The sequence below is a fragment of the Nerophis ophidion genome, linkage group LG03, assembly GCF_033978795.1.
Source record: "Nerophis ophidion isolate RoL-2023_Sa linkage group LG03, RoL_Noph_v1.0, whole genome shotgun sequence".
NCBI lineage: Eukaryota > Metazoa > Chordata > Actinopteri > Syngnathiformes > Syngnathidae > Nerophis > Nerophis ophidion.
Window position 1 is genome coordinate 36366099 of NC_084613.1, and position 25445 is coordinate 36391543.

At 39.9% G+C, this 25445-nt stretch overlaps 1 protein-coding gene across 2 annotated transcripts in view; it reads left to right on the forward strand.

Annotated features, from left to right (window-relative positions):
• Window positions 1-25445, forward strand: part of c9orf72 (C9orf72-SMCR8 complex subunit) — an 87815-nt gene that overhangs the window by 48932 nt on the left and 13438 nt on the right. For both annotated transcript variants that reach the window (XR_009806105.1, XM_061895054.1), the window contains exons 7-8: window positions 19474-19709; window positions 19823-19880. Coding sequence is in view for 1 of the 2 variants with exons in the window: in XM_061895054.1 (XP_061751038.1) it covers window positions 19474-19709; window positions 19823-19880 (294 nt within the window). In the remaining variant the exon portion in view is untranslated. The remainder of the gene's footprint in view (window positions 1-19473; window positions 19710-19822; window positions 19881-25445) is intronic.

The following is a 25445-nucleotide window of genomic DNA, read 5'->3' on the forward strand; positions in this document are numbered from 1 at the left end:
TGACGACGCGTCTGCTGATACTTTGCACTCTTTGTTGGGATCATACATGGCTAGCACTGGTGTAGACGTCAGTGCATTCTTTAGATCCTGGAAGGCCCTTGCCTGATCGACGTCCCACACCCAGCAGTTCTTTTTCGACAGGAGATCTCGCAGGGGCTTGTCTCTCTCAGCCAGCTGCGGCACAAGCTTCCCTAGTTGATTTATCATTCCAAGAAAACTTCTTAACTCATTCACAGTTGTTGGCTCCTGCATCTTTCTCACAGCTGCTGTTTTGCTTGGGTCTGGGCCGATGCCACTGGTGGAGAGCACGTGGCCTAGAAAGGTCACCTCTGACTTTGACAGGTCACACTTATAAACATTCAAAGTGATGCCTGCCTTTTGGATCTTTTCTAGTGTGGCATGCAGGCGAGCATCATGCTCTTTTTGTGTTCGGCCCCACACTAGCACGTCATCCATGTGGCAAACAACACCCTCAAGCCTTTCTGTGACTTCCGTCACCATCCGGTTCTGAAAATGTTCGGGGGCGGATGCTATGCCAAACGGTAGCCGCCTGAAGTAATAGCGCCCGAAGGGTGTAATGAATGTTGTCAGTTTTGCTGAATCTGCAGTTAGAGGAATTTGCAAAAACCTCATGTTTGCATCCAGCTTACTAAAAAATTTGGCACCAGCCAGCATTCCTAGTGTTTCCTCCACTGATGGCAGAATGAACTTTTCCCTACGCACTGACTCATTGAGTTTTGTGAGATCGACACATATGCGTACAGCACCTGTCTTCTTGGGCACCACCACTATGCCAGCGCACCAGTCTGTTGGCTCCTCAATTCTACTTATCACCCCGAATTGTTCCATGCGGGACAGTTCCTGCTTGACTTTGTCCATTAAAGGCAATGGAATCCTCCTTGGTGTCTTTAGTGAGAATGGTTCCGCCCCTGGACTCAGCTTGATGGCATATGGCTGCCGCACTTCTCCGAGCCCGGTGCATAATTTTGGTTAGTGTTCCTTTAATGTTTCCATAATTACGCTGTCTAGGCGTGCTACAAGCCCCAGCCGACAGCTCACTGATCTTCCCAGCAGGGCAGTATGCACATGACGAGCAATATACACATCCTCCCTCTCTGTCTTATCTCCTCTCCTCTGTAGCAACCTGGCGACGCCCACAACGTCGAGGGGATCTCTTCCTGGTCCCAGGAGTGGCTTTGTTGCCATTCTGAGGCTAGGCGGATCATTTCTGTATGTGTTTTGGAACACTGAGTGAGGCAGGACTGTCACATCGGCACCTGTATCGATTTTGAATGTCACACTGCTCTCATGGAGGCCAATTTTGACCATCCAAGGATCCCAATCCTTCGTGACACTGCCGAGGAAGATTCCCTCCACATCCTCTTCAACTTCATGCACTGATTTGGACTTACACACACGCTTGTAATGTCCCCTCCTCCCACATGCATGACATTTCACTTCATTAGCAGGACAGTCACTTTTTTGATGGGATGGAGAGCTGCCACAATTTTGACAAAGTGAGTGTGCGCCCTTGTCCTCGCTGTACTGTATACTGTGCGGCTTGTACTTTGGGCTACCAACATATTGTGGTTTGTTTTTAGCAGACTTGAAGTTGCTCTTGAACACTATCAACAGATTTAGCATCACTTGCCTCTGAACTGGTGGTGTCCCCTCGGAGAGTAGACTGCTGCCTTTTCACCTCCTCGCTCTGTCGTGCCATTCTTATGGCTTTATCCAAGGTTAGATCCGCATCCAACTGCATGCGTTCAGACAGCCCCTTGTCTTGCAATCCGACGACAAGTCTGTCTCTGATCAGTTCATTGTGTAGCATCCCGTAGCTACAATACTCCGCCAGCGCATATAGTGCAGTGACAAACAAATCCACACTCTCCCCTTCTTTCTGCTTGCGCATGTTAAACTTAGCACGCTCGTAGATAACATTTTTCTTCACAACAAAAAAAAACTGTAATCCATCGCGCACTCCCTGGTGTGTACGTCTTTGAGCAGCCGTCAAATTTAGCCCACGGAGAATATCATCCGCCTCGTTCCCCATGCAATAAATCAATGTGTTTACTTGATTGTCCTCGGATTGTCATTTAGGTTACTTGCCAGGCGAAATCTTTCAAATCTCCGGATCCATTTGTCCCACTCTTGCGGATTTGAAAAGTCAAAGGACTCCGGTGGCTGGATGTTGAACGTAGCGCACGGTCCCACGGCAACCACCGGCGCGTCGGGTGGCCGTGCAGGTGCTGCTGCGGCTCCGTCTCCCTCGCTCATGTTGTCCTTCACTTCTTTCTCCACAGACGCGTACAAACTCTTTACACTTGGCTCACACTCCACATTAACTACAGTACTTCTGACACCATGTCGAGTTACTTAATTAATACGCGAGTCCGGCTGTACTTTGTAACGTGGATACATTTATTTGCCCAGTCACACGTGTCACCTCTCTAGCTCACTCCCACTGTGTCTCCCGCTCCGTCGCACACTCGTGACGTCATAGCCTGTCGACTCTGTAGTTCTCTCATAATACAATCACACCACAGTTTGAACATCAAATATCTTGTCTTTGTAGTGCATTCAATTGAATATGGATTGAAAAAGATTTGCAAATCATTGTATTCTGTTTTTATTTACATCTTAACACAATTTCCAAACTCATATGGAAACGGGGTTTGTATGAATCTGTAATAACAATGTTGTTCATTTTAATATAGTCATGGTAGTTGCTTTTGTATAAATTTAGGTTGGAATGATGTTATAGTAATAATGAATTATTAGTTTAGTGTTTCTTAATAATCTATCGGGGTCGCGGGAGGCTGGAGCCTATCGCAGCTGCACTCAGGAGAAAGGCGGGGCACACCCTGTACAAGTTGCCACATCATCGCAGGCTAACACAGTTGTAACAAATATATTATTCATTACAACTTTTTTTTTATTCTAGTAAAAAAAATGTCTGATTTCAGAGCAAGTTGTCCATTATTGTACATTGTAAAAATAACAATAGATTTTATGGTGGGAAAAAAACGGCCTGCTCAGTGCCAGAATTTTTTCATTACATTATTCATTACAGTTTAATGTTTTTTTTTACAGTTATGCACCATGAAAACATCCACTGTAAATTTTGTAATAAAATACTGGCTGCTCTGTCGCCAGAATTTTACCGTGAAACAATAGTAGTATCATTTTGCCATTTGCAGTAATATGCTGTAAAAATACCGTCAATTCTATGATACAATTGTGGCGAATGAGTTGACATTGTAAATATTTTTTTACAGTGTATGTAAAAAATATATAAGAATCCATATGCATTCTTTTTCTACTGCTTGTTCCGTTCGGGGTTGTAGGGAGTGCTGGAGCCTATCTCAGCTGCATTCAGGCGGAAGGCGGGGTACACCCTGGACAAGTCAGCACCTCATCGCAGGGCCAACACAGATTGACAGATGCAATTTTATAATAATATCATGAGGTGAATCCTTATACATTTGTAATAATTTATTACTCACTGTTGCAAGTGACTCTTTGAGGACAGCCAAACATGCGAGGTGGCCCTCAGTGAAAACGAATTTGACAGCCTTGGTCTTAAAGGGGAACTACACTTTCTTTTGGATTTTTTCCTATCGTTCACAATCATTATGAAAGACATGACGATGTATGGATTTATTTTCTTTATGCATTCTAACTTGAAAATAAAAATTAAAAAAAGTCAGCTTACAGCAGAGCTAATGGAAGCTTCCCTATTTTGCCCATAATATCCAATAAATAACCTTTCAAAAACCTCCAACAATACTCTATTTGAATTTGTGATTTAAATATTAACAAAGAATTAGTGATATTGTTACTATAAGGGCTAACGCAGACAAACTATTGTGGTCGCCATAATCTCTTCCGTGTGTCCCTATGTTTACATCATCGAGTGGTGTGGTGGAAGGTCCGAAGCTTAAACTGCAAACAAAGTGGTTTTAGTACAAAAGTTTTATTTACCCAATATCAAAAAGTACAGTTTGGATTAAATTGCCCATGATCAAAATCAAGCGAATCATATCAAATATTGGTCCACTCGCTTTTTATATGTTTTCCTCATGTGTCACTGGCTCCAACCAATCGTTGATCTCTTAGTAATAACAAACAGTCATAACATTTTGTAGACTGATTGGCGCGACCCCAAATTCAACTTTCTCCTACATTTGCTCTTCCAGTGATTCAGAATCGTTTTTTTGATAAACTTTCTTTTTCGGACTTCAACAGACAATAAATATGGTATAAAAGTCAGAAATTCCACTACATACCCCCCTTCCAGGGTTCTAGAACCCTGGACCATACCGATTTCTGACCTAGGCCACCTACTTTAAATTTCTACCACAGATAGAGGCAAAAACCCCAATGTTGTTATGCGGGGCGAAAATTCATCTACGACCCTCACTGAGCGATCGCTGTTATCAGCCTCCAGTAAAAACCATCTCATAAAACACAATTAGTGGTCTCCCCTTTGATTTAGTAAAATGGGAAAACAGAATACTTTGATCATCTATATCATTGAACTTAATTAGATTAACATATATATACATAAGCTTATTTGGATGTATTTCACATTAATGCTCAATCAAACAAAATCTGTTTAAAATGAATATAGACTTATGACTGTAAGCTGTTGCAGAATTCTTTCTCCGGCATTTGCAATGAATGTAGTTACCAATTGATTTTGAACAAAACTGAATTTCGTATGAGTCCATGCTCGATTAGTGCTCGTGTAGATTCCTCGGTGGTGCCACAGGCTGGTGGCTTGCCGACACCTCGTTGGGCTTTTGGCTGTCCCAGTGGAGAAGGAGATCCACTCAAACAGTCCGGCTTTGTCTCTTTTTGGGGTGTGTGTCTCTGTCCACTGGGTAAACTGTGCAGGGGCATGTGCGCTCTGGCCAAGATGGGGAAGGCAAGGGAGGGGGGGGTTGGAGCTGTTGGTGCTCGATCCAGGTCCTCGCCGTTTGATACTCCCGACACCTCCTTCCACAGCTGCTGGAAGTCCGACGGACACATAGTGGCTGGCAACCTTAGTCGTTCTCGTCATCGTTGGCAAGGTGTTTTCTCTTCTCTGAGGTTCCTCCCAGTCAGGTCTCGGGAACAGGTCTGGGATCCGACTTTGACCCTGACCCTGTCGGTGGGTGGAAGGGAATCTGGAGTGGCGGCCTGTCATCCTCGAATCTGCACAAAGGAACTGACACCCTAATTCTGCATCTTTTTTATTTTATAATTACCTTTTTGGTCTCACGTTGATTCTTCCTTCCGTTGACACTTATGTCCTGGGAAGGGCCGATCTGTATGTAGCTTACAGGGTGAAAAATTCAAAAGCGCAAAACAATTGTATTCAGGGACATTGAAATGATCATTCACGCTAATGGCAACTTGTCAATCAAATTCAATTTGGTCCGTGCACAGATTTTGTTTTGATGTCCCGAGGTAATGTTGAAAAGGATGAATAAGAATTCATCCTTTTCAACATTACCTCGGGACTGATGATGAACCTATTTTCTAGTCCAAGAGCCTTTTCGACCAGGGCTTAATAAGTTTTTATTTTTAAATGGTTTCCGTTGTTTAACCTAATCTTTTTTGGAGAAACCAAGTCGGGGTATTAAATCATGTACAGAATATTTAATTACTGAATTGGCACCCTTCTTTGAGGTTGGGGTTGTTCGCAATAAACCTTGACGCGCTCAAACTTGACACAGTCCTATTTCACCTCCTCCTTCCTTTGTCCCTGAAAAATGGACAGTGTTAGTTGTAGCAGCAATAGTAATAGTAGTAGTGGTAGTAGTAGTAGCACTTTCAGAAACATCCAAGAAAAAGAAAAGGCAGCTGATAGTCAAGCGCAGCAAAAGCAGAGGCGGAGGACAGGTCATGTTTGAGGTCAATGTTTACTTTTGCAATAGTAATTTGATATTTTACAACACATAGTGAATTATTGCGGCCTCAATAATTCACTAAGTAGTTTATTTAATTTAGTCTTTATGTGATAGGACACCACACAGAAACATTGTTCAAAAACAGATATGTTTTGTACCAGATTATATCTAAATAGCTTCTTTCCCTCTGCAGTCCATGGCTACCTAAATTAAAGGAATACAAAAATCATACAATAAAATTATGACACTAATTAATCATAATTAATAATGTATATATAATAATAATTAATAATTAATCAATAAATAATCATAATCTAGCATGTAATCAAATTAAGAAAAGTCATAAAATGCCCTTTAATTGACACATACTTATTTAATATAACCACAACTTATTTACATCATCACACAAAGACAATACATGCTCTTGTTCACACCTGTCATCATTTGTAAACACTACCATGATTTTAACAGACACACCTCACAATTTACAACAAAAATGGATAAATATAATACACATTAAGTTGATATGTCAACACATTATGCCCATCTTCGTGATCGTGTGAGCAGTTTGATTGTTCCAAAGCCACTTTTTATAACTAAAATTTTTATATTCCGTTTGATATAACAGAGAGAAGGCTAATTGATCTGTACTTGTTGTCGTCTTGTTTATTTCCTGCTTTATGGATTGGGATGATAGTAACAGTTTTCAACGTGGTAGGGAAAGTTTTTTTCTGTTATTCATTTATTCATCAATGTTGTCATAGGAGCAGTAAGACTATCTTTATACGTTTTTAGGAAGAAAGTGTCCAGACCGTACATATCTTGAGATCGTGAGTTTGATAATGCAGGGCGGATTTTGTTTACCTTTGTTTCATTTGTTTATTCTAAACTTAGTCCATCCTGAATAAATGGCAATTCTTTGCACTGATTTTGAGGGACTTTTTATTCAGGGTTTGAACAGACTGGATGAAATGTTCATTAAAATGATTACTTATGTCCAGTCTGTCTGTGATAGTACCGCCATTGATATTTAATCTTATAGTGTTGTTTCTTGCTCGCTTTCTTCCAGTGAGTTTGTCAATGGTTTTCCATAGCTGTCTAATGTTCCCTTTTGCAGCTTTGATTGATTGTAAGTGAAAGTCAGCCCTAGACTTTCGTATAAGCATTGTAACTCTGCTCCTCAAATTTTTTTTTTTAATCATACGACCCCTATTTAGACCTATATTAATTGCTCTTTTGAGAGCTGAGTCCCGATTTATCATTAGAATCCAAATTGTTTCATTAATCCAAGGTATTTTTATTTTAGCACTTTTTTTTCTGGGTTTTGTTTTAGTGTATTTAAAGATGATCTCGTTGATTTTTGTATCCAATGTAATTCTAGTAGGGCTGATTATCATGTGTCATGTAGAAGCCGTTTATAATATTGTTAAGTTTCTTTCTACGTGACTTTTTTAACCAGTCCAGATTAATGTCCCCCATAACGTTTAATTCTTTCATATTTTGCTGTTTGATGTCTGAAAATGAATTGAGAAAAATGTCTTTAGCTGTGGGTGGTCGGTATGCTACAATTACCTTGAAATACATTTCTGAGGAAAATGTGATTTTAATTTCAACACTCTCAAGATGATCTACTGGGAGGGTTATTTGTTCACTTTTAATGTTTTCCCTTACATAAATCATAACTCCTCCCCCATTTGTCACTTGATCTGTTTTTTCTGTAATCTTGTACCCCAGGACATTAATTAGAACAAAGGGTGTTGTAGGTTTTACCTATGTCTCCGATAGACAAAGGTACCCCAGATTAGAGTCTGACAGTAATTGCTGGATTTGTTCAGTATGGTTTCTGTTGTAGAAAGTTGAATGATGCGGACACGTTTGTTACTGAATACTTTCTACCAGACTTCTGTCTCTAAGTGACTTTGTGTATGTAATAAGCAACTATAATTATTTGATATGCAAATGTGTTGTTTTAGCTCATTTTAGCTCAACTGTTGTGTAGCTGCTAACTCCTCCTACAGCCGGAGTGTCTATCTGCAGCCCATAGCTATGTGTTTAACAGACAACCGAAACAATCGAAAATGTGGTATTTGGGTGTCGGTTCAATCAGCAGCAGCTACGGTCTGTTTTATCATTGAACCTAAGTCTTTGGTTTCGTAGGCGGTACAGAGAGCAAGGGAACAATGTGGGACAGCATTTGTGTCCATCTTATACCATGTTAGTTATTGCAAAGATATGTCAACATGAGCAGCCACTCTCTGAGTTCCAACATATATATATAAAAAAGAGTCAAAGGCCTCCTGGTATGAGTCGTCTAACTGATTATCATAACATATGCTGTTTGTGTCTATCAGTTAGTTAGTTGTGCACTCTGGCTTCCTGTCGTGCGTGATATTCTACAAAACAAAAGCATGCATTTATTCCCGTCTCTCCAGATTCCATTCCACCATTATTTTGATAGTGCGGTCCACACACACACCCAAGGTCGTGTGCTAAATGGTAAGCCGACCAACACTTCTGTCCTTTGTAACACTTTTACATTTCGATTCTTATTATAGTTATTAATCTAGCTTTTATTTGTAATCATCATTCAAAACTATTCAAAGCAAACGGTTTTAAAGTTTATAATTATTTGCATTATACTATCAAAAGTCTATAGCTAACTGAAAGCAGGGGCGGCATGGCGTAGTGGGTAGAGCGGTAGTGCCAGAAACCTGAGGGTTGCAGGTTCGCTTCCCACCTATAGACATCATAGTCGCTGCCGTTGTGTCCTTGGGCAGGACACTTCACCCTTTGCCCCCGGTGCCGCTCACACTGGTGAATGAATGATGAATGAATGATAGGTGGTGGTCGGATGGGCCGTAGGCGCAAACTGGCAGCCACGCTTCCGTCAGTCTACCCCAGGGCAGCTGTGGCTACTGATGTAGCTTACCACAACCAGGTGTGAATGAATGATGGGTTCCCACTTCTCTGTGAGCGTTTTGAGTATCTAACAATAGAAAAGCGCGATATAGATCTAATCCATTATTATTATTATTATTATTATTATTAAAGCTGTTGAGATTTTAGTGTGCCACCTTATCTATCCTATCTTAGCTCACCACATTATGTAATGCAATGTCTAAATAAAAATAAAATACTCCAACCTAAAAATGTTAGTCTACGTTTTAAAGTTAAACAACTTAAAACTTACTTTTATTGTATTCATTTTCAAAAGAACTCCACCACAGCAGACATTTTCCTTACAATCCTATCTCAATACACCATAAACTGCAAAAGTATTGCAGAAGAGGTGCTTCACTACAGTGGTCAAATAGTTAAAGTAATAGTTCTCAATATGTGGAAATTAATAAGACTAAATCACGGCCAAGAAGAGTAATTTGTGGGGTTCCACAAACCTTGTTATTGTGCCACAAAAAAGATCAATTAGAATAATACATCATGTTTGGTATAAAGAGAATACAAACCATTTATTTATTGAGTCAAAAATATTAAAGTTCGCTGATTTGGTAACATTGCAAACAACTAAAACGATATACAAAGTCAATTGTAACTTGCTACCAAAGAATGTACAAAAATTCTTCTCAACTGAAGAGGAGAAATATAACCTTATAGGAAAATCTAATTTAAAACATTTGTATGCACGTACAACACCTACATCTTCAGCATATCAGTATGTGGAATTAAATTATGGAATGGATTAAGTAAAGAAGTTAAACATTGTACTGATATGATCCACTTTAAGAGGCCGTTCAAATCAATAGCGCTTCCAAGTACAAAGAAGAAAAATTATTAGAAACACTTTCAACCCTTTTGAAAATAAGATATTCTTTATCTCAGTATGTTAATAATGACTGAATTAACTAATTACATATTACAAAACTGCTGTATTACTCATTCACGGACTTCATTCTACTATAATACTATAAAAAGGTCAGTGAATGAATGTATATATTTGTAAACACTCTGACCTGGGAAAGGGGTATGATTAAATAAGCTTTGCTTCTTCCTACTCCTTTTAGGACATAATGTAATGTGAAATGATATGAAATTATCTGATGTATTATGTTGTAAGTATGTTCATGACCAAACCTGTGACTCAGACTCAATGATTCACACAGGTGTGACTATAAACGTCGACAATATTTTGATTAAACCCGGTTACACAGATAAAAGTTAAAAATATTTTAGAATATAACTTAAAATGTTCTTCTATTGTGATTATTCTTAAAACAATTAAAATGTCAATATATTTAAATAATCAATTTATCTTCATCACATTAAAATTAATATGTTAATTTATTTGTTATATAACTATTAATTCAGAGCTACAATGTGTTGTAATCTATGATGTGTGTGCGTGTGTATCTTAACTCCCACACAGGAACTGGATCAATACAGCCTCAAGGCTGTGCAAACCTTAATACTAAACACATAAAATAAATGAATGATGAATCAACCTATGCTTCGATGTCCCACAATCCAAATGTATTAATTTATATTTAAATGTTTATTTATTCATATATATTTTATTTTACTGGAATTAGCAAGCACATACTACCAGTACACTCATCAGACTGAGAACAGCTGTCCAAACACACCTAGTAATGCCAAGCTAAATGCTAACCTAGCCTTACTATGCCTCAGTAAGCTAATTTTTGCTAGCCTAGCTCAATGCTAAACTAATCCTTATGCTAATCTAAGATATGCTATGCTATGCTAACAGTGACACACCTCCCCGGCCCACGTCTAACGTGCAGCACGTCACACAGCCTCGTCACACGCCTTTATTTCCAAGACACATCTCTTATCTCAAAATGTCTCCTAACAGAGGTTCCTTTATTCTCATTCACACCGTGTACTATTTCAAACTTTCAACAAAAATATATTCCGAAAGGAATGGACGGTAATCGTTAAACAGCTATGTCTTATCTCTCAAAACACCTCTTTTTATTACTGCATCACACGTGCAAAACAATTTTTTCTTTATCAAAGACAGAGAGCCTTTTTCCTTAGTCAAAATCTCAGACCCTTTTTACAAAACTACAATATCGTACAGTCCCAATCACACCCACAAAGATAACCGGGCGGAATCACCAACACAATTAAAAACAACCCTCAACAGTCAACTATTTTTCTCACCCAGTAGCACAGCTGTGCTATATCAGACCTTAATAATAATAATCAACATTTATCATTCACTTTTAGCTGGACGAAATGGCTAGGGGAGGGAGAAGTCCGGGCATCTCTACTTAGGCTGCTGCCCCCGTGACCCGACCTCCGATAAGCGGAAATTGATAAATGGATGGATGGATCATTCACTCATGCTTTCTGAACATAAACTTTGTCTATCTTCTCATAAACACACACATTTTGGACAATTTCCCAACTTTTACAGATTAGCAGGGATGTGAGAAAAGCGTGAAGTTCGCAGCACAACAAGCGGAAGGAGGTGGGAGTGTGGGAGCAATGGTTATCTTTCAAGCGAGGGAAATAAAACAGATCAGACCCGTAGGTGCATGCATAATTATTATTAGAATACGCATACATACAGTATAAATGTACCAACAAAAACTGAACCACTCCACATCCACACACTTCTCAACATTCACCAATTCACACACACATTAACAAAATTCTACCCACCCCATGTCCGGACAAATATAAACAATTATGCACACGTGCTTTTTGTGGACCGGCCGTCTCAAAACACCAACACAGGTCCCCTTCTTATTCATAAAACAACGATTAACCCGTCCAGCGGAGCAGACCCTGTGACAACAAACTGACCAATCACGGAAATCACACCTCAAATTTAAGTTCCTGTAAGTCACTGGGAATCACCCAATAATTCTACAGGCATGTGAAGTGATGTGAATTATATTTATATAGCGCTTTTTCTCTAGTGACTCAAAGCGCTTTACATAGTTAAACCCAATATCTAATTTTTACATTTAAACGAGTGTGGGTGGCACTGGGAGCAGGTGGGTAAAGTGTCTTGCCCAAGGACACAACAGCAGTGACTAGGATGGCGGAAGCGGGGATCGAACCGGCAACCCTCAAATTGCTGGCACGGCCGCTCTACCAACCGAGCTATACCGCCCCATGTTTGGTCAGTTCCATACAGCTTCACCAAGTTTCACCAATCCTCTACCGTATGGAGCCCAATCTCCATCCGTCTAACTGCAGCCCACTAATCAGAACTCGTGACAACCAATCCCCTTTACCGGAGTCACTGGTAAGGTCACTCAAAATGAGGCTTTTATACCGCTACAGCTCCACCAAGACAAATGTGTCGCACATTCACAAACGTAACAATTTTTTTTTTTATAGTCAAATGTACCGCCATGTAGTTAAAAATGCCTTTACTTTAGCTGCACCCAAACTGTGCTAAACTGGCGTACTTGCTGAGAGGGGGGGAGGTCTCAAATCGTTTGTGCACCACACTCCTGAACCACCATAATTCTATTAACAATTCCCCTTATTATTAAAACAAGACATCAAAAGTTTTCAGACGAACACACAGACAATATAATCACATATAAAACAACCCAATCCAAACATAATTTACCCCATTCCAGGTTGTTTTTGGAAAACCTGCTAGACCTAGCTTTTTTATCAAAAACAGGTTCAGTAATTAGTCTTACCAATCCCGGTCATCTCCAGACAGACAGCTTTACACTTTAAGCAAAATTGCTTACCTTTAGATGCGCGCGTGCAAACCTCCGTCTGCCTGAGAGAAAGACCGGGAGCAGGTGTCGACTTGCAGCGTTCTAGACCATCCTTTTCGTGACGCCACTTTTGTGGTGGAAGGTCCGAAGCTTAAACTGCAAACAAAGTGGTTTTAGTACAAAAGTTTTATTTACCCTATATCAAAAAGTACAGGTTAGATTAAATTGCCCATGTTAACAGACATCGTCCCTCCGGAGAGACGTGGATCATCGAAATCAAGCGAATCATATCAAATATTGGTCCTCTCGCTTTTTATAGGTTTTCCTCATGTGTCAAGGTCTAATTGTTTTGCAACTGCTGGCTCCAAACAATCGTGGATCTCTTAGTAATAACAAACAGTCATAACATTTTGTAGACTGGTTGGAGCAACCCCAAATTCAAATTTCCCCTACATTTGCTCTTCCAGTGATTCAGATTAGGCTTTTTGATAGACTTTCTTTTTCGGACTTGAACAGACAATAAATATGGTATAAAAGTCAGAAATTCCACTACAGTGGTCTGCCGCTTTCTCGTTTTATTGGCTCCCTGTAAGTTTATTGTAGATCCTAAATCATGCCTCTCACCTAGACGGAAGTCTGAATAGTTATTCAGACAAGTTGGTTTACTTTGACAGCCATTTAATACTCGAACCTGGCGAGGACCACCTCTTTGAGAGGATTATGAGACATTCTTTATCTAAATGGGAATATATGAACATCCCAGCAGTCGGCATCCTAATGACATCATACATGTGATGTTTTATTATGTTTGTTCGCTCTAATGAAGTCTGCAGTGAATAATAATCAGTGATGAAGAAAAAAAAAGCAAACGTGTTACGTTTTCTGAAGTAATGTGCCGCGTATGCTTAAAATTATCAAAATACCTAAATATCAAATGTTATCATAAATGTACCCATTACTACATTACATATATACCTATATCATGTATATAAAACCTCAATGGATATGTTTAGATGTTTTTTTAAGGGCTTTATATGTAAAATGTGTGGTCTTTGTAGGCTCCATTTCAAAATTTTGATTGCATTTATTTAATATTTAGAATGCAAAAAAAACATTGTCATGTCTCATAATGATTTTGAATGATAGGAATTAAAAAAAAAAAAAAGTACATTTCCACTTGAATGCTTCACTCATGGTGCTTCTGTATGTGTTAAGTGCTGTGTTTGGCCCGCGGCCCATTGGCACAATCTCACGTTGACCTTTGAGGCAAAATGTTTGGGCACCCCTGCCTTATAAGATTCCTGAAGGCAAGAATGATGTCACCACGCACAGCATCAAAGCAGCACTGGAAAGTTACATTTTACAAGAAGGGCTGCAAACAGGTCAACTTGCAGCCAGCACATTCAAATTGGACATTTCATCAAAGGCAGGAGATGCCACCAATACTCAGAAAAAAATGCACACCAGTGTTAAAGTTGTAGAATAATAATGTGCATCTTAGTTATTCAACTACTTACTTTCCATTGACTAAACTAAGACAATGACTAGTCAAAACAAATGCACAGTAGGCTAAGACGGTGACAAAATCACTTGACAGTTAAGTCAACATATAAAAACGAGACAAAAATGTTGACAGAAATGAAATAAAATCAAATTTATTTTTGTCTTGTCGGTGGGTGGGAAAAGTATAGAATATATCCAAGATATATTCTAAGATATCCAAGCTCTATAACAGTGCAGCTAAAAGTGAGTAACTAGGAGTAAGATACGAAGGAGATCCAAGATGTTTTACTTATCTGTCGTATAGGAAAGCTGGATTTCTCTACGCCAAAACAATACTGAATGCATTTTACAAGTCAAATGTGTGAACACCTGATGTGTGAACACTCATCGGCCGGGGATTCATCGTGACATCTACCCAACTGAAAGTTGGCTGAAGCTAATACTTGTACCATATTCCTGTCACCACTCTTTATAAACTACTAGTAATATTTGCTTATAAATTTACACTTTTGCTTTGCTAAGGCCATGTCCACACGAATACGGAGAGTTTCAAAAACACATTTGGGTTTAAAACAATCTCTATCCACACAAGTGTAGTTTCGAAACTGTCTATGTCTACACACAAACACATACACCTGCTGTCATGCACATATTGTCCAATCAGAAGCCTGAAAAAAGCAGCAATATCTGACTCGGTGGCATTATTATGTTTATTTTGATAGACTTTAGATGTACAATGACATATACATTATCTTTAAAATGTGCCTGCATGTACACACAGAATCCTGGGAACATTCTTAAAGAGCAAATTCACACTTCTGCTGCTGAAACCCAACACTCATACAATTATAACGTGTTCAGCAACATTGTGATGTATTACATGTGCAGTGAAGTGTACATTTTTTCTGAAATCATGACGCACTAACAAACCAAGAAAACCCTTTTGCATGTTTGAAGAGAATTCTAAAGCATTTAATCATCGATATAGTAATATATTTCATCTGTAATTGAGCGTATAATGTACACACTACAAGTTTTTAGTTGCTTAGTTGCTTTTTATGTGCGAGCATGGTCGCTCTATCTACTAAAATGGAAGCAAGACACGTAAGGTAACTTCATGATTTGTTGTTAAACAAGGTCTAAAAGCACGAGATTATGTTGCACCTTTCTTATGAGACAGAGCAAAAAGTCTTGCTTGTCAAAGTTGTCCCGTCAGGTGGAGGTTCGACAGCGGTCATATCCAAAACAGCTGACTGCCATTTGTGCTGGTGGGAGTGTCGCAAAGCCGGATTTGATGTGTCTTTTTTATTAATGTTGAGTGGAAAGAGCAGCATGTTTATGTTAAAACATACACTAAGTCCTCTTATAGTGTGTTTAAAGCCCGCAAGGCAGTGTTGTTTAGCTTGGAAATGACAACACATAACTGTGACATCATCACAAGTCTCTGTGCCGTATACACGCAGACGGTGAGCGGAGAGTCTTGGATCTCCACACTTTGATCAGCGTTTGTAAAAAGTCTTTGTTTTTCAAGACAAAAGTATGTGCCTGCGTGTGGACAAGAGGCTTAAACACGGAGATAAGAGTGCCTTTAATAAGTATCTGTGTTTGTGTGGACATGACCTACGTTTACACTTTTGCTTTGCTAATTCTTTGATTAAAAATAATTAGTTTTTTTAAATGCAGTAGTTGCTCTGACAAAATACTGACGACACAGTTACAAACAAGCTCAGATGACAACAGTGGTGGCACCAAGAGGGCAAGCAATGCCATTAAACTAAATATTCAACACTTTTATATAGTATGTGACTACATCAAACAATGACAAAATGGAGGACAAAACCAGGATTACCTGTCACTACTATTAAAGGCTTTACTCAAAGTAAAGCCGCTGCTCCTCCTCATCGAGAGGAGCCAAATGAGGTGGTTCGGGCATCTGGTCAGGATGCCACCCGAACGCCTCCCGTCCAACCGGTAGGAGGCCACGGGGAAGACCCAGGACACGTTGGGAAGACTATGTCTCCCGGCTGGCTTGGGAACGCCTCGCGATCCCCCGGGAAGAGCTAGACGAAGTGGCTGGGGAGAGGGAAGTCTGGGCTTTCCAGCTTAGGCTGCTACCCCCGCGACCCGACCTCGGATAAGCGGAAGAAGATGGATGGATGGATGGATGGATGGATACTATTAAAGATAAGGACTTTATTCAAATGATAAAAACACTGCGTACATCACAAACTGTTCCAAGCAAATCTGAAATACACAATCTGACAGGCAAATTTTATAAAGCTGAAATAAAAAACAAAAACATGCTTGTCCCTAATCAATAAAAATAGAAACAACTACCGGCGCACCGGATTATAAGGCGCACCTTCAATGAATGGCCTATTTTAAAACTTTGTTCATATATAAGGCGCACGCACCGCATTATATGGCGCATAGAATAGATGGGACAGTAGAGGCTGGGGTTACGTTATGCATCCTTTTGATCAGGGGTCTCAAACATGGGGCCCGTGACGTTATTTTGCGGCCCGCACTTTGATATGACAATTTAATGTTGGTGCGGCCCGCGAGTTTAATATGAACGGCACTTGACAGCGTCTTACTCGCCAACGTTCCTAATTTTCCAGGGAGTCGCCTGAAATTCAGGGAGTCCATTCTCTCTAAATCCCTGCTAATATTTACCCAATCAACAATATTCAGGGGGTGCCATGATGGCATTGCCTTTAGCGCCCTCTACATTCTGTACAGACTGCGTGCAAGCCCAATTATATGTTGCATCTGGCTGTGCAGTACGCACGTGTGCTATTGCAAGACATATTTGATCAACAGCTACACAGGTCACACTGAGGGTGACAGTAAAAAAACTTTAACACTGTTACAAATATGTGCCAGACTGTAAACCCACACCAAACAAGAATGACAAACACATTTCAGGAGAACATCCGCACCGTAATACAACATCAACACAACAGAACAAATACCCAAAATCCCATGCAGCCCTAACTCTTCCGGGCTACAATATACACACCCCTGCTACCACCCACTCCCCATGCCCCCACCCTCCCTACTTGCGTCGGTTGAGGTGATGTCTATTGTAGCCCGGAAAAGTTAGGGCTGCAAGGTGTTCTGGGTATTTGTTCTCTTGTGTTTAAGTTGTGTAGGGTGCGGATGTTCTCCCAAAATGTGTTTGTCATTCTTGTTTGGTGTGAGTTCAAAGTGTGGCGCATATTTGTAACAGTGTTAAAGTTGTTTATACGGCCACTCTCAGTGTGACCTGTATGGCTGTTGAGCAAGTACGTCTTGCAGCCACTAACGTTGTTCTGCACAAGTCTCACACAATATGATACAGAGCTATCACTTTGGTTGTGTAATGTAAAACGTGCGCAATGACAAGTTGTAGAGCAGTAGTCCTCTAATTGAAGGTACGCGAACCCCTGGGGGTACGTGAAGGTATGCCAAAGGGACAAGTGAGATTTATTAAAAACATTCTAAAAAATAGCAGCAATTCATAAACCCTTAATGAATATATTTATTGGATAACACTTCAACAAAATATGAATGTAAGTTCATAAACTGTGAAAAGAAGTGCGACAATGCAACATTCCGTGTTGACAGCTAGATTTTTTGTGGACATGTTCCATGAATATTGATGTTAAAGATTTCTTTTTTTGTGAAGAAATGTTTAGAATTAAGTTCATGAATCCAGATGGATCTAAATTACAATCCCCAAAGAGGGCACTTCAAGTTAATGATTACTTCTATGTGTAGAAATCTATTTATAATTTAATAATTTGTTTAATTTTCAACAAGTTTTTTAGTTATTTTTATATCTTTTTTTCCAGATAGTTCAAGAAAGACCAATACAAATGAGCAATATTTTGCACTCTTATACAATTAAAAAAATCAGAAACTGATGACATAATACTGTATTTTACTTCTTTATCTCTTTTTTTCCAACCAAAATTGCTTTTCTCTGAATAGGGGGTACTTGAATTTAAAAAAATGTTCACAGGGGGTACATCACTGAAAAAAGGTTGATCAGCCGGGTGAAAATTGGGACAAATTCGGGAAATTGGTTGCACCGGTTGATTGTCGGGAGGTGCACTGAAATCATACTTGCTAACAACCTTGAGACCTCCGATTTCGGGAGGTGGGGGGCGTGGTCGGGGGTGGGGCGGAGGCGTGGTTTGGGTTGGGGGCGTGGTTAAGAGGGGAGGAGTATAATTCACCAACTCGAGTATTTCATATATATATATATATATATATATATATATATATATATATATATATATACATATATCTATATGTATGTATGAAATATTTTACTTTCAGTGAATTCTAGCTATATTTATTTATTTTATTATATATATAAATAAAATAAATAGTTGAATTTCCGACGGCACCTATCAAATACACAGTAATAAAAACACAGTTGTTCTACTAACTGTAGCGCGCTTCTTCTTCTACGGGGGAAAATGAAGTCGGTGGCTGCTTACCGTAGTTGCGAGACCTGTTGTGGCTCAATATTGGTTCATATTTAAGGCGAACCGAATTATAAGGCGTACTGTCATCTTTTGAGAACATTTTAGGTTTTTAGGTGCGCCTTATAGTGCGAAAATACGGTACACTTGGGGTGCACACATACTCTTGCGCATCATTGTGTGTGTGTGTGCGAGTGCAATACGGGAGGCTGGGCTGATGTAACGACCCAAACACATGCTTGCGCGCTGTTGCCAGCTTTACATTTTAATAATTTCTATACATTTACATTTGGGGTAATCATATAAATGTGCACGACATGCGTGTGTGTCTGCCAACTCTAATACGAAACCCACACACGATATCCCAACTGTAATGTGATTGCTACTAATTTTGTTTAACTCTAACGCCATATAGAAAATACAATTACATTAATTAGACCTTCCTGGAAAGGTAGAGGGTGCCTTTAGGGGGGGTCACACCAACTTCCTAATATAGTAATATAAGCACTGAATTTGTTGCTGACTTTCTAGCAATGCAACTGAATTGCACCCACTTATTCCCATCACGTCTATAACCTGACTTTGAATAACACAAGCCGCAGACAAACATTAAGGGGCTTCTCTGTCATTTATGAGGTGTCATTTCGGTACAAACTGGCTGTTATGCAGTTACTTGTTTTGACAGTGCTTGCAGTTTTTCCACAATTGGGAACAATCAAAAATGTGAGAAACCACATGCAGACAATGCATAACAACCTGCTTACAAAAAGGAAAAGTTTTTCATAGGTTAATTTTGGACATGTAGTTAGTTTTTGATAACATACATTTGCCAATAAACAAGTGTATTTTTGTCAGGATTTATTGTTTTTGTACCACTTATACCACGAAGTAAGATTATCAGTATGTGATTCCCTTTCCCCCCTTTTTCAGGACTCAACTGGTAGCTTTGTACTACCCTTCCGCCAAGTTCTGTACTCCCCTTACCCGACCACACACATCGATGTTGACATCAATACTGTCAAGCAAATGCCACCCTGTCACGAGCATACATACAACCAGCGCCGCTATATGCGCTCTGAGCTTAATACTCTTTGGAAGACTGACAGTGAAGAGGACATACCTCCGGATACAGTCATACCCACCGATGGCACTTTTACTCCGGACTTGTAAGTTATGAATCTGTCTTTTTTTTTTTTTACTTCTACTTAAGCTACTTATTTATTTCACAAGTATTTGTGTGTAATATCAAAACAATCCTAACAGTCTTCTTTGTGTGTAGGAATATATTTCAAGATGTCATGCATAGAGATACTCTGGTCAAGTCATTTATAGATGAGGTAAGTTATTTATAAGGGATGTGACTGTTTAGTGCATTCCCAGTTTTTGGCAGAGGAACTTTTGTCCAACTTTTGGCCTACCGATCTTCTGCACGGTACACATTAAAAGTGATGGACAGGAAGTGTGTCTTGTGTTAGTAAAGAAATACAACACATTTCCACATTTTTTTCTTACCAAAAATGAACTAAATCATGACCTTAAATCAAAGTACATACCAAATTGGAATTATTTCGTGCAAAGTATCCTGTTGAAAACGTTGCGGTATGATGACGCGTGCGCGTGACGTCACGGATTGTTGCGGACATGTTGTTCCAACCCGATCCCAGCTATAAGTCGTCTGCTTTAATCACATAATTACACAGTATTCTGGACTCTGTGTTGCTGAATCTTTTGCAATTTGTTCAATAATAATGGAGACGTCAAATAAGAATGATGTAGGTGTATTGCGGCTGCCTTTAGCAACACAAACACAGCCGGTGTTTCCTTGTTTACATTCCCGAAGGTGAAGCTTTACTATGGAACAGAGCGGTCAAGCGAACATGGTTCTCTACCACATGTAAACCGGCAGGTTTCCATGAGAAAATTGTGGTAATAAGTCGGCTCTTACCGTAGACATGAGCGGAGCTTTCGTCGTTCCTCTTGTACCTGTCAAAGAGGCAGCTGCGGACTCTCTTGCCTCCTCCGACCGGCCGCCCCCGAATGTGGGATGCTTCCACCCTGGAGGAGGGAGGAAAAAAAAGCTCAGCCCAGCCCAGCCCGACCGGCAGCCTTCGCCTCGCCTCGTCGAGAAACGTGGCTTCCCTCAGAGACACTGGCGGTCACCACACCCGTGGCCACACCCCTCCGACTTTCAGGTACAACTATATAATCTCACTAAAACACTAGTAACACAATAAGCAGATAAGGGATTTTCCAGAATTATCCTAGTAAATATGTCTGATAACATCTGAATCAGTCCCACTGCCCTGTCTTTTTTTTTTTCTAGTCCTTCACTCTCACTATCCTCATCCACAAATCTTTCATCCTCACTCAAATTAATGGGGAAATCGTCGCTTCCTCAGTCCGAATCGCTCTCACTGCTGGTGGCCATTATTGTAAACAATGTGAGGATGTGACGAGCTCGACAACCCGTGACATCACGCGCACATCGTCTGCTACTTCCGGTAAAGGCAAGGCTTTTTTATTAGCGACCAAAAGTTGCGAACTTTATCGTCGATGTTTTCTACTAAATCCTTTCAGCAAAAATATGGCAATATCGCGAAATGATCAAGTATGACACATACAATGGACCTGCTATCCCCGTTTAAAAAAAAAAATCTAATTTCAGTAGGCCTTTAAATCGGAATACTTTTCCTTGACATGCGCAGAACCTTACATAAACGGAAGATGTTATTGGTTCTTTAGTGCCATCTTTTGGACGAGTTTGCTCACTGCAGGTGCTAAAGAAGCAGTAACTTCCACTGTAAACAAACATTGCTTTTTGCATTTCTGCTTGTCCGACATTATCTCAGTATTTATTTATATTTTTTTCCTTCTGTTCGATACTTTTGTTTTTTACCTCTCTTTTTGAAATTGGGCTGTTCTGCTTTTTATGTTGTGATTAAGTACAGGTTGCGGCGCGTCTTCGTGTTTAAACATTGTGTGTATGTGTCTGAAGCTAGCAGTTATCACTTGGAGTAAATGTAATGTCATGAATAAAATAGCTTGTTAGGACAACTGGATACTTCCTTTAATTGTTACATTGACGCATGACACTCCAGACCATACTTTTGTTTTTGCTAGTCTCGTTTAAAGCAACAAAATCAACTGTATATAACGCTACGTTTCCACATGTTGAATGAGGGGAGACAGCAGCAAGACAATCGCTTCATTCCGAGACTATTTAATTTAGTCCCCCCCTTTTAGAGACAGTAAGGATAATTCTTACACGAATTTCAGAAGATGTGCTTTCATGCGCTACAATCCGGATGACTTTCGGCATAAACCACACGTCTCGATCAGAAAGAAATTTTGATCCAAACTTGTGTGATCTGGTCAGAATATTCCAAATGGCGTGTTTGCATGAAGCATTTTTATTCCGGTTAGGCTTTAATCCGATTAAATGTGTCCATCTTCACATAGCTACTGTTAGTAGTGTGAGATACGATCAGAAAGATTAATCAGATGGATGATATATGTTGTTAAAGCACTTCTTAATATAATAGTTGTATACAGTGGGACCTGCCCCACTGTCTCATTCCTCGCTCAACAAAATTTTATCACAGCTCCAACCTGCAGCATGTTCCACTGACTTTATGCCACGTCGTCTGTTCCAAGACGTCTGGTATGTCATCACCCCCACTTCCAGAAAATAACTAACAGCAGTCTTTTTTAACGGACTGTTCCAAATTATTTTAAGCATGCTGTTGTAGAACCTCTGCTAAATAAGCCAGACTTAGAAATCTAACTTTGATCTAATTTTACACCCAATTTGAAGCTTACCGTATTTTCCGCACTATAAAGAAAATACATGTTAATTATAAGGCGCACCTTCAATGAATGGCCTATTTTAAAAAAAATTTCACATATAAGACGCACCGCATTATAAGGCGCATAGAATAGATGCTACAGTAGAGGCTGGGGTTACGTTATGCATCCTTTAGATGCATAACGTAATATATTACAAACCATCGTTCTGACAACTCAGTTCACTCCCAAAATGAATAAACAGCTGTTTTATTATTTTCCCCGATTCAATAAACACGTAAAAAACAGTCTAATACTGTTACAGTAAATCAAACGTTAGTGCAATCACCATATAGTAACACTCGAAATACTGCAAAGCAATAATATATCAATAACTCAACGTTGCTCAAACGATTAAGTCACACAACACAACACACAAAATAACATGTAAAGCTCAATTTATTAAGTTATTCCTCATCCTTTAATTCAGCGTTTCTCAAAGTGTGGGGCGCGCCCCACTGGTGGGGAATAGAGACATGACAGGTGGGGCGCGAGAAACGGGAGGAGATTCCACTTGAATTTTATTTTTTATTTTATTTTTTTTATTCTTAGATTTTCTTTTTTTACAACCCCGTTTTCGATACAAACTGTAAATCACTTTGTGATTCTGTCTGTGAAATCCGCTATATAAATTAATGTAAATTACTCTTTTTTCCTGTAGGCTTTAAATTTCTAGGTAGGAGCGAAAGTTTGACAGACGCATCAGTAACTAATGGGGGTGGGCTGAGCTGAGCGGAACTTTCGCGCGGATGAGTAGCAGGCTAATGTGTGGACTACAATTACACAAAATAATTACACACAAAAAAAAAAAAAAAAAATTATGCCAAGATGGCGGCGCCCGGACGGGCTGCGACACTGCGGTGCTCTTGCTAAAGATGGAACATTTGGCGGAAATGCCGGACAGTTCTGCAGACTTCATGGCTGGCTCGCATCGTGGTCACTCCGTGATCACGTACGACCGCCAGACACTTCTGGATATGGACATATCGGGCCGTTTTGGACTGATAGACGCGGGCGTGCTAAACATGCTAACTAGCATGGGAATAGGTCGGCGGCTACATCCAGCGGCCTGTGAAGCAGCGGAGTCTAGTAGCAGCGGGGGCCGTCTACGGAGCAGACGCCAGCGGTGTGATCGGAAACGCGGATGTCGAGCGGGGCTAAAAACAAAGCAGAAGGCTAATCCCCACAGAACACCACTTCCCTCCACCCTGAAGACGGATTTAAATAAAGGATGCGAGACTACTGGTCTGGGTAAGGAGTCAGTTAAATTAGAACAAGTTTTTTCTGCTTGGAGTGTTTCAGAGTTGGACATGTGTTTTACTGAGGTGGCTAACTATGATGCGTGCAGTTTATCAAAGCAACAAACAAACAATCGGAAAATCCCCGTTACTGAGGAGGCTAACCATGATGCGTGCAGTTTATCAAAGCAACAATCAAACAATCGGAACATTCCCGTCGTATCAATTCCTAGATATTGTCGTAATTATACTGAATGCACTGGGCATAATAAACACAACATTATTAATATTCCTACTACGGATAATTTGATCAAAAATTCCCTAAAACAGCCCACTACCTATAATATAGGTTTTTTAAACATAAGATCATTGTCTCCCAAAACGTTGTTAGTTAATGATATCATCAGAGACAACAATCTTAACGTCATCGGTCTCAGTGAAACCTGGCTTAAACCAAACAACTTTTTTGCGCTAAATGAGGCATGTCCTCCTAACTTTACACATGCGCAGATTGCCCGTCCGCTTAAAAGGGGTGGGGGGGTCGCACTAATATACAACGAAAACTTTAACCTTAGTCCTAACATAAATAATAAATATAAATCGTTTGAGGTGCTTACTATGAGGTCTGTCACACCGCTGCCTCTACACCTGGCTGTTATCTACCGCCCCCCAGGGCCTTGTTTGGACTTAATCAATGAATTCTCAGAGTTCGTTGCTGATCTAGTGACACACGCCGATAATATAATCATAATGGGGGACTTTAATATCCATAAGAATACCCCATCGGACCCACCGTGCGTAGCGCTCCAGACTATAATTGATAGCTGTGGTCTCACACAAATAATAAATGAACCCACGCATCGCAACGGTAATACGATAGACCTAGTGCTTGTCAGGGGTATCACCGCTTCCAAAGTTACGATACTCCCGTATACTAAAGTATTGTCCGATCATTACCTTATAAAATTCGAGGTTCAGACGCATGTTCGTCAAACTAATAATAATAATAACTGCTACAGCAGCCGCAACATTAATACGGCCACAACGACAACTCTTGCTGACCTACTGCCCTCGGTAATGGCACCATTCCCAAAGTATGTGGGCTCTATTGATAACCTCACTAACAACTTTAACGACGCCCTGCGCGAAACCATTGATAACATAGCACCGCTAAAGTTAAAAAAGGCTCCAAAAAAGCGCACCCCGTGGTTTACAGAAGAAACTAGAGCTCAGAAATTATTATGCAGAAAGCTGGAACGCAAATGGCGCACGACTAAACTTGAGGTGCACCATCAAGCATTTAGTGATGGTTTAATAACTTATAAACGCATGCTTACCTTAGCTAAAGCTAATTGTTACTCAAATCTCATCCACCGTAATAAAAACGATCCTAAATTTTTGTTTAGTACGGTAGCATCGCTAACCCAACAAGGGACTCCTTCCAGTAGCTCCACCCACTCAGCTGATGACTTTATGCAATTCTTTAGTAAGAAAATTGAAGTCATTAGAAAGGAGATTAAAGACAATGCGTCCCAGCTACAACGGGGTTCTATTAACACTGACACGATTGTATATACGGCGGATACTGCCCTCCAAAATAGTTTCTCTCGTTTTGAGGAAATAACTTTAGAGGAATTGTTACAACGTGTAAATGGAATAAAACAAACAACATGTTTACTTGACCCTCTTCCTGGGAAACTGATCAAGGAGCTCTTTGTATTATTAGGTTCATCAGTGCTAAATATTATAAACTTATCACTTTCCTCGGGCACTGTTCCCCTAGCATTCAAAAAAGCGGTTATTCATCCTCTTCTTAAAAGA